The following is a 14,873-nucleotide window of genomic DNA, read 5'->3' on the forward strand; positions in this document are numbered from 1 at the left end:
CAGGGATCAAACCCTTGTCCCCTGAATTGGAAGGTGGATTCTTTTTTTTTTTTTTTGGAAGGTGAATTCTAACCACTGGGCACCAGGAAAGTCCCCAATATCTAGGTTTGTTTTTTAAAACTCATTCGCCTGTGTCCTTGACTTTCCGTGTTAGGCAAACAGGGAAGACGCCCCGTTAGGATGGAGAGAAGGCCATTCTTCAGAGCCTGGCTCCTGGGTCTGGCGTCTCTGTCCCCATCTGTCTCCCCTCCTGACAGGTTGTGACTGAGCCACCCAACGGGCTGAAACTCAACATGAGAGCCACGTACTTCAAGATCTCTCCTGAAATGCTGGACCAGTGCCCACACCCGGCTTTCAAGTCCTTGGTCTACGTGTTGGCATTCTTCCACGCAGTGGTGCAGGAGAGGAGAAAGTTCGGGAAGATCGGCTGGAACGTGTACTATGACTTCAACGAGTCTGACTTCCAGGTGAAGATGCGGCTGCTGCCTCTGCCCGGGGACACTCCTCTCTCAGTGGTTCCTGCCCACGTTTTCAGAAAACGATCAGAGCCTGGATGGCTGTGGGTTTGTGGATACCCAGGCCTGTTCCTCCTCTTTTAAGGTCTGCATGGAAATTCTGAACACATACTTGACAAAAGCCTTCCAGCAGCATGACCCTCGGATCCCGTGGGGTAGCCTCAAGTACCTCATCGGAGAGGTAGGAGCATCCTGGGGACCCTCTGCACCTCTCCACCCCCCACCCCCACTGGGGCGGGCCGGGCTATGGCCTGGCACCCCTGGTCCATGGCCTCTGAGCACTCTGGGACTCTCTTCTTTAAAAAAAAAAAAAGATATTTCTTTTTGGCTGTGCTGAGTCTCTGTTGCTGCTTGGGCTTTCTCTCGTTTTGGAGGGTGGAGGCTACTGTTTGGTGCAGTGCATGGGGTTCTCATTGTTGCGGGCTTCTTTTGTTGTGGAGCACAGGCTCTAGGTACACGGTTTTCAGTAGTTGCAGCTCCTGGGCTCTGGAGCACAAGCTCAATAGCTGTGGCACACAGGACTTGGTTGTTCCACAGCATGTGGGATCTTCCCAGACCAGGGATTGAACCTGTGTCCCCTGCTTTGGCAGGCGGATCCTTTATCACTGAGCCACCAGGAAAGCCCTGGGACTCTGCTCTTGCTCCTGCTGCCCGTCAGTCAAAGGCCCCTGGGTCCCTATGAATACCTCAGTTCATCACTCCATTATTCCTCATTCTAAGTGAGCAACCTTCACCTGGGGGGCCTGGACTCATTGTCTTCGGGACTCACGTTCCCCACCTAGGATGCTTCAGGCACATCACTGGAGCCCTGCTCCTGTTCAGCTGGCCTGGAGGTCCACTCTGGAGGCCACGACCTTATACAGCGTTTGTGGAAAAGCTTCCCCAGTGGCCTGCACGTGGCTCAAACAGAGAAAACACCATTCCAGAGACAAAAGGGGCTGCTGGCTTCCTGCGTTGTTTTGTTGCTTATTTGCTGTGTTTTGGGGAGTTTGGCCAATTGCACACTGGCTCCCAGCATTTCACAAGAATTGCTGTCACCTCGGGCTCTATGAGTCTGCACACAAGCCCTCTTGTATATAGTGGCCCAAAGGCGCTGTGGGTGAGTATGATTTGAGCTGCACGGTGGCCAGACGGCAGGAGTCTCACTGAGGGTGCATCTGGGCTTGACCCTGGGCTATCTGCTGGGACCTGAGGGTTCACCCTGGAGGCCTGGGTTCCCACCGGCTGTCACTCTTTTTACCGTTTCAGGTTATGTACGGAGGACGGGCCATCGACAGCTTTGACCGGCGTATCCTGACCATCTACATGGACGAGTACCTGGGAGACTTCCTCTTCGATACTTTCCAGCCATTCCACTTCTTCCGGAACAAGGAAGTGGACTACAAAATCCCCCCGGGGGATGTCAAGGAAAAATTTGTTGGTGAGATTTCTCAGTCATTAGAAAGTATGCTAAATGTTTTATCCTAAGGGAGCCCATACATTTCAGCTGTTCTGATTTCTGTGGTTGGCTTGATGGTTCTTCTGACCCCTCCACTGTTGGGGTTCCTTGTCAAGTCAGGGGTGTTTTCTTATGCTTTTTAGGGGGAACCCAGCAGGCTCTTCCTAGCCTTAGACCTGATGGGGTTAGTTCAGACTTCCTGTCCTGGAATGATAGTACATATATCAGATTCTCCATTGAAGGGCAGAGTGGCCCCTGGGAAACTCACAGAGCCATTTTCTTTTCTTTTTAATTTTTTTAAAATTTAATTTTATATTTGAAAGCAAAGCAGTTTATTATACTCAAATACATACATATTTGTATATATCCCCTGGACATATTGATAAGGGAAGGAGATCAAAGATATATATGTGTGTGTGTTAGTTGCTCAGTACTGTCCGTTCTTTGTGACCCCATGGACTGTAGCCTGCCAGGCTCCTCTCTCCATGGAATTCTCCAGGCGAGAATACTGGAGGGGGTTGCCATTCCCTTTTCCAGGGGATCTTCCCGACTCAGGGATTGAACCCGGGTCTCCTGCACTGTGGGCAGATTCTTCACCATCTGAGCCACCAGGGAAGCTTAGAGTTTATAAAACTTTTGAAGAATACATCTGAATAACCCAGTTTATTATAATTCATATATTTATTGTTAGAATATATCTAATGATCCTAAATGTTCTTTTTAATATAGTTTATATATTTTTGTATATTTAAAAAAATTTATTCATTTATTTGGCTGCATCAGGTCTTAGTCACAGAATGTGGGATCTTCGTTGTTTCATGCAAGATTTTTTGTTGGGGTGCACCGGCTCAGTAGTTGAGGCACGTGGGCTTAGTCGGTCCATAGCATAGGGGATGTGAGTTCCCTGACCAGGGATTGAACCTGCATCCCCTGCATTGCAAGGCAGATTCTTAACCACTCGATCACCAGGGAAGTCCCCTCACTGGGCCATTTTCATAAAAGCTGTGCATAGAGGGAGTTCCCTGGTGGTCCAGTGGTGAGGACTCTGGGCTTTCACTGATGTGGGCCTGGGTGTGATCCTTGATTGGAGAATTAGGATCCTGCAAGGCATGGCAAAAAAAAAAAAAAATAGATGCACCTAGAGCTGGCTTGGACATGGTAGTGTTGAATTCTTATTTTAAAAGCATGTACCCCTTTAAGAAGGGAAAGTAATATAATGTGTCTTGGGAGGTTAAGGCTGTGGGTCTTCAGAAATCGGGGGTGGGGGGTCGGCACAGCGGTATAACCGCTGTATGTTTTCTGCATTTAGTCTACGGCCATACCACCCTGAACGCGCCCGATCTCGTCTGTTTTCTGCATTTATAGAAGCCATTGAGGCCCTTCCGCTGGCCAACACGCCTGAAGTATTTGGTCTTCACCCCAATGCTGAGATCGGATATTACACTCAGGCGGCTCGAGACATGTGGGCTCACCTGCTGGAGCTACAGCCCCAGACGGGTAAAGTCCCCTGCAGACGACTGTGCTCCTGGGGGACCAAGGGCATTGGTCCAAAGCGTGCTGCTTTGGTTTCTGGTAGTTTCCACATTGCTGGTGCCTTCCATCGAAGGCACTGGATGCCCTGGTCCCATGCTCAGGTGCCTTGCTGTCTCTAAAAACGTGTCCTGGTTTCAGGGGAATCCAGCGCTGGCATCAGCCGAGATGATTACATTGGCCAGGTGGCCAAGGACATAGAAAACAAGATGCCCAAAGTCTTTGACTTGGACCTGGTCAGGAAGCACCTTGGACAGGGCATCTCCCCCACCTCGGTGGTCCTCCTGCAGGAGCTGGAGCGCTTCAACAAGCTCGTCATACGAATGGCCAGGTCCCTGGCTGAACTTCAGAGGGTAAGCCCCGGTCCTCAAGTGCAGATTCCTGCCCAGGTGGAGTGCCTGGTCTTCCCCTAATCTTGTCTGATTGCTCTTGATTCTGTCAACAGGCCTTGGCTGGAGAAGTTGGGATGAGCAGTGAATTAGATGATGTAGCCAGGTCTCTCTTTCTTGGGCAAATCCCTAACATCTGGAGAAAGCTTGCCCCTGACACCTTAAAGTCCCTCGGAAACTGGATGCTCTACTTTCTGCGGAGGTTCAACCAGTACACGACATGGGTGAGTGAGAGCAGTGGTCTGCTTGCTGGTTCAAGGCTTGGCCGGGACTCCCTCAAACCATCTCCCAACTTCTCCTGCCGTCTCTGGCAGTACCTCTGTCTGGAGCTGATTAGGTGCTCTGGAAATGGTCCCTGACTCTGCAAGCATATCTGTATTTTTTTTCTCCTTTTGTTTCTTTCTTTTAAAGACTCTGAAGCATCCTATTCACGACTGATTCATCTAAGAGTCTGTCTTGGCAATTGTTCCATCTAAGTATTACACTGAGATCTCTCTAAGCAATTTCAGCTCACAGATATCCTGTATCCTTTCCCCAGTGGACATTTAGGTGGTTATCATTGGAGGTTTTTTTTTAAGTCAATTTTTAAAATTTGACTGCACTGGGTCTTAGTTGTGGCATGTGGGATCTAGTTCCCTGACCAGCGATGGAACCTGGGCCCCTTGTGTTGGGAGCATAGAGTATTGGCCTCTGGGCCACCAGGGAAGTCCCTGTCTTTTTTTGTCTGTTTGTCTTTGGTTTTGCTAGTACAAACATTCTGTTGCATGTGCCTTTGGAGACTCATGTTAGTATATTCCTTGCGTACAATGGAAGGATTGGATCCGGGTGTGTGCGTTTTAAATTCTGACAGCTCTTGTCAGATAGTTTCCTAGAGAACTTGACACCACAGTGTACAAGAATGAACATTTCCTCTCCTCTCTGCCACATGGTGTGTTCTTAATATTTTGAACCGTTTTCTCCTTCATAGGTAAAAAATAATATCCAAGATTTTGGATGTGTATTCCTTTAATTATGGTGAGGCCGAATGGCTTCCACGTGTTTACAGACCTGGCGTGTTTCCTGTGACTTGACTTTTTGTATTTGGATTTCATTCTTACCAAGTTTTCCACCTTTTAAACTTGATTTTTAAGAGCTCTTTGTACATCAAGGGGATTTACCCTTTTTCTCTGCTGGAGTTGCAGATACCTCCCAGCTTGCCTCAAGCTTGTTGATTTTGTGTATTTTTTTCCATAGGAGAGTTTTACATTTTAATGTAGTCAAAAAGACCAGTCTTTTCTTTCATGGCTTCTGAGTTTTGTATTCCCCACTCCATAATTCTGAAAACATTCGCTGGAGATCTCATTTGGTACTTTTGTGGTTTATTTATTTATTTATTCATTTTTGTTTTGTTTTTGGCTGTGCCATGGCATATAGGATCCTAGTTCCCTGACCAGGGACTGAACCCTCAACCCCTGCAGTTAGAATGCAAAGTCTCAGTGTGGTTTATTGTTTGTATTTAAGTCTTTGCTCCACCTGGAGTTTGGCCATCCAGCTTGTTTTTCCCAGTGGGCCGCCAGCTGCCGCAGCACCATCTTTATCCCTCTAAGGTGAACTGCCTCTTTCGTCAGCTGTGACCCTGGCATTTGATGGCAGCCCCAGGCTCCCGCCACCTGACCTCCTCCCTTTCCAGGTCACCGAGAGTGAGCCCAGTGTGATGTGGCTCTCTGGGCTGCACATCCCAGAGTCCTACCTCACGGCCCTGGTGCAGGCCACCTGCCGGAGGAACGGCTGGCCGCTGGACCGCTCCACTCTGTTCACCCAAGTGACCAAGTTCCAGGATGCAGACGAAGTGAATGAGCGGGCAGGACAAGGTATGGCCAGCTCCTTATAGACTCACAGTCTCTCCTGTAAGGTCTCCCTCCTGGAGCCAAAGCGGTGAGCACAGTGTGGGCCCGGATGGGACAGGAAGTGTTGGAAGGTCAGACTGCTGCAAACACTGGCTGTGTCTGTGCGCTGTCCGCGTGGGTCCTGGCATCTCTGAGGGTGTGTCTGGATGCCTCTGGTCTGGTTTTTCCTTTGAGATGCAGGCTGATGTCAGGTGAGAGCTGAGCCACACTCACCCTGCCTGTCTGTGGGAAATGGGCTCCTAGGGTTAGAATGTGAGCTTTCAAAGAACTGGATTGCCAGGTGGCTTCGCAGAACCATGAGACCCCAGGGGCATGGAAGCCAGAGAGTGGGATAGGCGAGGTGTGGACCATTTAATTGTGCTGTAACTTCAAGTCCCTTAGACACTGGCCACAGTCTGCACATTACAGCTGGAAACTGCTGTTTCTTGGGGGAGTCACGTCTTAGAACAGTGGTCTCCAACCTCTGGGGTCTGTTTCTGATGATCTGAGGCATAGCTGATGTAGAAATAAAGTGCACAAGAAGTGCAATGTGCTTGAATCATCCTGAAACCATTGCCCCAAACATCGCCCCTGACTCCCAGTCCGTGGAAAAATTGTCTTCCACGAAACTGGTCCCTAGTGCCGAAAAGGTTGGGGATGCTGTCTTAGAGGGCACTCCACTGCAAGCACAAAAGCTCTCTTGAGCTACTGATAGCTCGGGGAGCAGGGATTTACAGTGAACATTCAGGAATGCTCCATCCCCATTGTAGAAGACCCAGAGAGGTCTCAGAGGGACTGGCGGTGTTGGGGCCACCACCCTCTCTGGGCCAAGTGGCCGTCCTCTTCTCTGCTCCTGGGCAAGTATGCACTGTCCTCCTCCCCTGAGACCACTTCCTCTGCGAGGCTTCAGCTCCCTGCTTTCCGAAATGTCACTTTGGCTCGGGGGGACTCGGAATTGCTGTGGTGCCAGCTGACTCTGGGGGCCCCAAGCCGCTAAGTCTGGGGCGCCAAATCGCTGGGGAGAGACGACCACCCCTCCTCCATGGCACAGTGGCCGTAGGGAGGGTCATGGGGTCTCTGGGGCATCGCATCTGAGCTGTTCCTCTATGAAGGGAAAGCGGGCCAGGTAGAAGTGGTGGCCACGTCTTTTGGGGGAACAGGCATGGGCTGTGTCTGGGAAAGGAGAATCGGTTAGTTACCTTTTTGTTCATTGATATGCACATCCCCTAAGAGCCATACAGCAGAATTATACATGCCCCTGCCTGAGTCCAGGGTTTCCCACATGGCTCAGTGGTAAAGAATCCGCCTGCCAATGCAGGAGACGCGAGTTCGATCCCTGGGTTGGGAAGATCCCCTGGAGGAGGAAATGGCAACCCACTCCAGTATTCTTGCCTGGGAAATCTCATGCAAGAGGAGCCTGTGGGGTTGCAAAAGAGTCAGACACGACTGAGGGACTAAACAACAACTGCCTAAGCCTGGCTCTCTTCCTGTGCCTCTAGGATGCTTTGTGTCAGGACTGTATCTAGAAGGCGCTGACTGGGACATAGAAAGAGGATGTCTTATCAAGAGCAAACCCAAGGTGCTGGTGGTTGACCTGCCCATCCTGAAGATCATCCCCATTGAAGCCCATCGCCTCAAACTGCAGGTGAAATGCTGATGCCCGTCCTGGTTCTCCTCTTCTGGTCTCCTCTTGACTAGAGTTAGACACCAGGCAGTTTCCAACAGTCTTGCCTTTTAGCACAGGAGCCCTTCACCTTTCAGGGCTGGGGGAAGCCCTTGAGCCCGTCCTCGGGAAATGCACTCATGCGCACGCGTGCGTGCAGAGTCTTCCTCAGGGGAGCACGGGTTCAAGGTCGGAGGCTGTGGTCCAGGCCTGCTTCAGGAGTGACTTCTCCCTTCTTGTGAAATTCTGTGGACACTCCTTGGATCAGAATGGAGTTACCTTCGGTGTGGACGGCAGGTGATCCTGCCCTGCCGCCTATCCGCTTTTCATGGGTGTTTGCAGAGCCTGGGCGTGCTTCATAGGCTTGGTGGGGAGCCCTCTGCATCCTTAGCTCTTCGATGAGCCTTTGCCCTCCCACCCACCCTCTGGGACTACTGCTCCCTTCTGCTGGCTCAGCTGGTGAAGAATCCTCCTGCAATATGGGATACCTGGGTTCGATCCCTGGGTTGGGATGATCCCCTGGAGAAGGGAATGGCTATCCACTCCAGTATTCTGACCTGGAGAATTTTATGGACTGTATAGTCCATATATAGTCCATGGGGTCGTAAAGAGTTGGACATGACTGAGCAGCTTTCAATTTCACTTTCGATTCTGCCCTCACACGCTTTTTCCTGTGCAGAACACCTTCCGGACGCCTGTCTACACCACCTCCACCAGAAGGAATGCCATGGGGGTCGGCTTGGTCTTTGAAGCTGATCTCTTTACCACGAAGCACATTTCTCACTGGGTCCTGCAAGGGGTGTGCCTCACCCTGAATTCTGATTAACCCTCTAGCTGAAGAAACAACAATGGATTCTAAGTCTGTGGTCAGCGGTGGATATGCTGGGAGTTAGGGAAGACTAGATCGTCTGCTGTCACTTCTTGGGACCGCTGGAAGAAGGAGGGGGATTGACACTGCTTTTTCCTTTCATTTGAAATCAGCCATTTTCATCTTTTTCTATATAAGTTAACCTGAATGGTTTTTTCAAAAGAAAAACTATTTTTTAAGGATTCTGTGTATTCAAAAAGTAAAATCAAAAAGAGCCTTTTAAGATGTGTCGAATTCTCTTTCCCTTTTCAGACGGAAATCTCTTTCCCTTCTCAACAAAATTGCCTGGCATGTCAATGGCACAAGTGAGAATTCTAATGTAAATTGTCAAAGGTGGTTTTTTTGTTTTTGTTTTTAGTATTTACTTAGTCATTTATTTGGCTGTGCCAGGTCTTAGTTGCAGTATGCAGGATCTTTAGTTTTAGTATGTGGGATTTAGTTCCCTGACCAAGGATCGAACCCCAGCCCCCTGCATTGGGAGCTGGGAGGTTTAGCCACTGAACCACCAGGGAAGTCCCCCAAAGGTGGTTTTCTGATAATCCAGGTCTGTTTCAGCAGCTGCCTCTTTGGAGGCAAGCATTGTGTGCTAGGGTGTGGGGTAGAAGGCTGGGGCTGCCCCGAGGGGTCAGCAGGGGCCCCTTCCCTGGGCTGATGATGTCGAGGAGGAGCAGAGGTGGACAGAACCACCCAGGACCTCTCCCTTCCGCAACTCTCCAGACCAGTTCTTGTGCTGCAGACCCGCCAGCATGTGGGTGAGGCCAGTGGGTCTGATGTTTAAGCCCTGCCTGAGCTCCTGCCCCCAACTGCCTGGGTTTGTGAGGGTGCAGACTTAGAAATTTCCAGGACCAGCGGCTCCTGGGCGTCCCTTCCTTCTCTGCACCTGGAGCCCTGGCCAGGCCGGTCTGGGGATGAGGAGCATCTTAACTCGGCATGGGAGGAACAGGTCTGAGCTGAGCGCTAGCAGGACACGAGGGCAGGGCCGGAAAAGCGACTTTTGCCAGAAACGCAGAACATTCTAGGGACTAGCTCTGGGTAGTGCGAGCTAACAGGGGCTCCTCTTTCCGGAAGTGAACCCCACCCTGGGACCTACCCTGGGTGAGCCCACTGTCTGGGCAGCAGTTGGGGGTGGGGGTGCGCTATTTCTCCCCCTCCCACTGTCCCTCCCCTCCAGGCCCACCCTGGGGTGGTTTAATAAAAGACACAAAACAGAAAGAAGGCAGGTTTAGAAAATAAAGTTTGTTGGGATCTTGAACATTTTGGATAAAACAAACAACAAAAAATATGAACACACATTCAGGTCGTGGTGATATGAGGAGTAATGTCATCTTATTTAGTTCCTGTGACATAACATACAACTGCTTGGCCTATCTGTGCCGCCCCCGGGGAGGGTGTGTCAGGGGGGTCTCCAGGAGGGCTCAGGGCTTTTCCGGAAAGGCCGCCCCGGAAACCCGAGGCGTGAGGTCAAGGCCGATATGCGTTGCTCGGACTTTAGAATTAGGCGTGTGACTATCGGATAATTTCGTTAACGTCGAGCAGGAACGCGGCCTGCGGCCCGTGCTGTGCGCGCGCGCGTGCGCGGAGGTTCCGCGGAGCGGGGCTGGAAGCAAGCGAGTGGGCACGCAGGTGTTTGGCCTCAGCGATTAGTAAATACGGATTCTGCGGCAGGGGCAAGATCATGTTTCGGTGTCAAGTCAGAGGGCCAGAGGAGGAGCAGGAGAATAATCTGTTGACAGTGTGAAAAAAATTTGGCATGCATGGGGATTGAAAAAAAAAAAAAAGCAAAAGAGGAGGTGCGGATGAAGTGTTTTCCTAGTGGTGATCACAGTGCCTCGACAGCGGGGTGGAGGGTCGCGGGGGGTGGGGGTGGGCGCTCACACAGTTCTGTCCGTCCCTGAGTGCTTCCTGACCACCTTGCCTCCGTTCACCTGGTCCACCGCCAGCGTCTCCACCTCGGGCGGGGCCTGCGCGGGGGCCACGTGGTGGATGCGGTGCGCCACGCCCACGTGCGCCTTGTGCGGCTTCTCGCGCGCGGGGCTGGGCTGCTCGCCGGCGCTGCGGTCCGAGGCGATCGGGGGGATGACGAGGGGCCGCTCCTTGATCAGGTGGACCTCGGCCGACTCCCTGGCCAGCAGAAACGGGGTGGGGTCTGGCATGGCGTCCACCGGCTCCCGCAGCAGCAGTTTCCGGCTCTCGGCCCCGAATCTGTAGACCTCCTCGAACTCCGGGTGCAGCGGGGCCGAGAGGCTCTTCTTCATGCGGCGCCGGGGCGTCTCGGGCAGCCTGTCCTTGGGCGGCGCCGGCTTGTAGCTGGCCAGCGCGGGGCTGCCGGCCGGGCTGCCGTCCGAGGTGCCGCCCGAGCTCAGGAGCTTCCTCTTGGTGGCGTGCAGCTGTGAGGTCAGGTAGGCGATGGTGCCGGCGCGCTGCTCCAGCTCACTGGTCAGCACGCCCAGCTTGTGGCTCTTGACCTTCAGCTCCTCCAGGTACTTGCGCTCGCGCTCCTTGATGGTGTTCTCCAGCACGGTGATCATCGCGTTCTTCTGCTCCAGCTCCTTTAGCAACTCCGTGTTCTCGTCCTCCTTCAGTTTCAGCTGCGCCTCCAGGTCTTCACATCTTTTCTTGAGTTCACTGCTTCTGGAAGCTCCGTCCCCTGGATGGACAAGCCGAGGGGGCAGAGTGAGAACCCAAGGGCAGGGCGGCTAGGTGGTGGGGGTGGGGGGGACGGGGTCAGGGAGACTTCCCTGAAAGGATCAGGGGTCTAGGCCGGCCTCGCCTCCCCATGGGGGAAGGGTATGCCTGCCCAAGATGGGTGTGGTACCCACAGGCCACAAGGAAGGCGGGACCCCACCCCTCATGCCGCTTCAGTGTCCTCTCCTCCCAGGAAAGGGTAGGTGATCAGGAGGTCTTTGAGGCCCTGTCCAGTTCAGTTCTGTGGCTTAGTGCATGAAAGGATGTCTCCAAATTAAAAAAACGCTGATGTTAAAATGGGCAGCTTCAGAGTATTGGTTGGTTGTGGTTTAATCACTGAGTCCTGTCCAACTCTTTTTGCAACCCGGTGGACTGTAGCCCGCCCGGCTTCTCTCTTCATGGGATTTCCCAGGCAAGAATACTGGAGTGGGTTGCCATTTCCTTCTCCAGGGGACCTTGCTGACCCAGGGATCCTACCCATGTCTACTGCACTGGCAGGCGGATTCTTTATTGCTGAGCCACCTGGGAGCCTTAGACCTTTCCAAAGGCGTAGGATTACCCTGTTAGCACAGCCATCTGTCTGCTCCATTCAAAGCCCATTTTGGAAAGACAGATGTAGATGTTCTCCATGTCTAAGGCACAAAAGCTCTCAAGTTTCGGGGAAGACCCAATGCCAGGCTGCCACTTTTCCCCTGCCTCGGGTCCCCTCTCTGCATCTCTCAGAGCCTGAACCGTAACCCCTGGGGGAAGGCCTGTTTAGAAAAAGCCATCGTGACTCCAGTGTGGTTTTTGCACTTTTAAAACCGTCATCTGTTCTCTGGTGCAGCTATTTGGGACAGGCCATAGAGGCCCTGGCTTCTGTCCCCTCTGCCCCAGCTGCCAGCAGGCTGGTAGCTTTGCAGGTCCCTGAAGATTCTGGCTTTGGGGGAGCATTGCTGGGACAAGAGCCTAGAGAGAGGCGTTCAGGGCTGTTCTGGAGGCCACGCAGTAATGTGGCCCCTTGTTCAACCAGTCTGTAGAGAGCACACATGCTGTGCCAGGTCCTGTGCTAACTCGCTGGACAGAGATGGAACCCTGCTCCACCCCTTCTTTCTGGTTTATATCACATCTCGTTCTTGGTTACAGAAGGAACGCATACTCACTGTAAAAAAACCAGAGAACCCAGAAAAGCAGAGAAGTGAAGTGAAAGTCGCTCAGTCATGCCCAACTCTTTGTGACCCCATGGACTGCAGCCTGCCAGGCTCTTCTGTCCATGAAATTCTCCAGGCAAGGATACTGGAGTGGGTTGCCATTTCCTTCACCAGGGTATCTTCCTGACCCAGGAATCAAACCCTGGTCTCCTGTACTGCAGGAAGATTCTTTACTGACTGAGCTACCAGGGAAGCCCACAGAGAATGGGCATTCTAAATGAAATATTGGTCGCTTCGGTTGTGTCTGACTCGTTGTAACCCCATGAACTGTAGCCTGCCAGGCTCCTCTGTCCATGGAATTCTCCAGACAAGAATATTGGCGTGAAAAAAAAAAAATATTGGCGTGGATAGCCATTCCCTTCTCCAGGGGATCTTCCCAACCAAGGGATCGAACTTGGGTCTCCTGCATGGCAGGTGGATTCTTTACCATTTGAGCCACCAGGGAAGCCCATTCTAAATACATGTGTCAATCAAGAAAAAAAAAAGAGCATGCACCCCTCTTGCCCCACTGACAGCCCCTTGTCACACCTAGGGAGTCCAGACTGCCCTTGCCCTCCTCTTGGAGAGCTCTGCTCACACGTGCAACTCTTCACAGTAAATGTGTTTTCTTCTACATGTGTCATTAGTGAAAACAGGTGGCACCAACATCTGCCACACTAGGAAACAACAGTGGCACTAAATTTGGGGAAGGGAGTTCTTACCTGTCTGATCCGAACTCTTGACTGTCAGCTCATACGTTAAATCTAAAAAGGAGATCATATACAATCATTGCGAATGATTACTGTACCTTCAAAACCTTCATCTGCTCTGAAAATGCAGAACTGATTCCCATGATCAGCCCAAGGGTCCTGCCCAGACAGGGCAGGGATTGCCAGCATTAGAGGCAAAAGTGACAACAGAGACCATCAGTGGCCACTGTCCTTACTAGGGTTCAGAGGGGACCCTTCTTTCCCCTTATATGTACCCCAACATCCACAATTACCAAGCAGCTTGCTCTGTGTGTTATACTTTGGTCATTGGTTCCAAGATGCATTGTATTAATAAACTCTAACCATTGCACTTGGATCCTTCAAGTCCTCAGTAAGCTGAGAACTGGCTTTCCAGCTTTACGCTCGGTGCATGTGGCCTTGGCAAAGAGGATGAGGTAAGGCATTCAGAGGGACTCCAGCGATGACAGGGTTAGCCACCCAGAGGAGGGAAGTGAAACCCCCTTCTCACGCCCCTGGCACAGCTCTGGAGGCAGCCAGTGTGCAATTGTCTTGATGACAGGTTGTGGTTTGCTCTGGGGCTGCCCCCCACCCCCGCCCCCTGCCCCGGCCCCTGCAGGTTGCTGGGGCCCCCACCCCCACACCTGTGCAGTGCTGCTGCAGTCGCCTGATCTCCGCGTGCAGCCCCTTGAGCGTGCTGGCGTGCTCCCGCTGAAGGAACAAGAGGTTCTTCTGTGCGCTGTGTAACTGGTTCTCCAGGTTTGTGGCTGCCATGCTGACATGCAGGTGACCTGCAGGGGACACAGGGCCTGGTGGCAGGAGAGTCACAGGGTGACAGGCAGGAAAAGGACACTGCCTGCCGCCTGTCCCCCCAACCCCCGCCCTGTGGCTTTGTGGGGTGGAGGGCAGTGTGAGGCCCGGCTCTGGATGCACAAGGTTCCCTGATTCCAAACCCTGGCCTCGCCACGGGCTCCCCAGCTGTGGCTGACTGAGGCCAGACTCACTCCTGAAAGACGTCCTTGAGCAGGTGAGGCACTGGCTGCCTCCTCCCAGGAGAACCAGGTGCTGAGGAAGTGACATCTAGAGCTGCCAGGCCAGGAGTAGGAGGGAGATGAAGGGGCATTTCAGAGGGAGCCCCCCCTGCAGACCCTTCTCTTTACTTCTGATTTCCTGAGAACAATCCCACGGGGCCATGAGGAGGAGTCTGAGTCCAGACTCAGACCCTGCCCTACTCCCCGCCCCTCAGCTTCCAGCCTTCATCATCAGCCACTCACTCAGGGCTCAGACTCTTGGCCTGACTGTAACTAGAGAGATTCAGTGAAGTCAGCCGGCCTTTCTGGAAAGGCTACCAGAGTAATTCAAGACACCTTTGCACAGCACTGGAAAATGCTAAGGATGAAATGTGGATTATCTGTCTATAAATTATCCCTGTGAATACAGAGCCTCACGGTGCTTTTTTCCTAGTCTGCTGGGCCAGCAAGCACCCCCAGAGGAAACACCACCTCTCAGGGGGCATCCGGTGGGTGGGTGTGTGGTAGGGCAGCAGCATGGTTCGAGGGTCCGCTCTAGAGGTGACAGTTCAATGGGTGACACCAAGCTCAGTCTGTTATCTCTTAAGTCCTGTGGTGACATTTACACCCCAACTCTGGAGGTAAGAATGGGGTGTATTTAGAACCCCAGGACATGCGTTTTTATTCACAAGAGAAGGCTCCTCCAAAGGAAAGTGAAGATGAGCAGGGAAGGGCAGAGCATGCGCCAGAGCGTGGGAGGAGCATGCTCACCCGCACATCCTAGAAAGACACGCCACTCAGGGGAGAAGGAGAAAGCCGTGACTAAGAGGAAACTCAGGGGCTTCCCCGGGGGCCCAGTGGTCAAGAACCCGCCTGCCAATGCAGGAGACGCGGGTTCAAACTCTAGGTAGGGAAGATCTCCTGGAGAAGGAAATGGCAACCCACTCCGGGATTCTTGCCTGGAGAATCCCACAGACAGAGGAGCCTGGCGGGCTCCAGTCCACGGGGTCGCG

At 52.5% G+C, this 14,873-nt stretch overlaps 2 protein-coding genes across 7 annotated transcripts in view; one reads left to right on the forward strand and one right to left on the reverse strand.

Moving 5' to 3' along the window:
- Window positions 1–8,489, forward strand: part of DNAH10 (dynein axonemal heavy chain 10) — a 166,133-nt gene extending 157,644 nt beyond the window's left edge. The window contains exons 71-79 of one of the 2 annotated variants that reach the window (XM_043442362.1): window positions 258–467; window positions 601–696; window positions 1,764–1,935; window positions 3,319–3,450; window positions 3,625–3,836; window positions 3,929–4,096; window positions 5,542–5,722; window positions 7,237–7,382; window positions 8,080–8,489. In XM_043442362.1, the coding sequence (XP_043298297.1) occupies window positions 258–467; window positions 601–696; window positions 1,764–1,935; window positions 3,319–3,450; window positions 3,625–3,836; window positions 3,929–4,096; window positions 5,542–5,722; window positions 7,237–7,382; window positions 8,080–8,226 (1,464 nt within the window). In that variant the 3' untranslated portion in view covers window positions 8,227–8,489. The remainder of the gene's footprint in view (window positions 1–257; window positions 468–600; window positions 697–1,763; window positions 1,936–3,318; window positions 3,451–3,624; window positions 3,837–3,928; window positions 4,097–5,541; window positions 5,723–7,236; window positions 7,383–8,079) is intronic. The other variant, XM_043442368.1, reaches the window with a different exon arrangement.
- Window positions 8,490–9,484: 995 nt separating this feature from the next.
- The window catches only part of CCDC92 (coiled-coil domain containing 92), a 34,783-nt gene continuing 29,394 nt past the window's right edge, over window positions 9,485–14,873 (reverse strand). For 4 of the 5 annotated variants that reach the window (XM_043442415.1, XM_043442397.1, XM_043442420.1 and 1 more), the window contains 3 exons: window positions 13,495–13,641; window positions 12,845–12,886; window positions 9,485–10,915 (listed from right to left, as the gene is read on the reverse strand). In XM_043442415.1, coding sequence (XP_043298350.1) covers window positions 10,140–10,915; window positions 12,845–12,886; window positions 13,495–13,624 — 948 coding nt within the window. In that variant the 5' untranslated portion in view covers window positions 13,625–13,641 and the 3' untranslated portion in view covers window positions 9,485–10,139. Of the gene's footprint in view, window positions 10,916–12,844; window positions 12,887–13,494; window positions 13,660–14,873 lie in introns of all 5 variants that reach the window. The other variant, XM_043442406.1, reaches the window with a different exon arrangement.

Source organism: Cervus canadensis, chromosome 1, assembly GCF_019320065.1.
Source record: "Cervus canadensis isolate Bull #8, Minnesota chromosome 1, ASM1932006v1, whole genome shotgun sequence".
Taxonomy (NCBI): domain Eukaryota; kingdom Metazoa; phylum Chordata; class Mammalia; order Artiodactyla; family Cervidae; genus Cervus; species Cervus canadensis.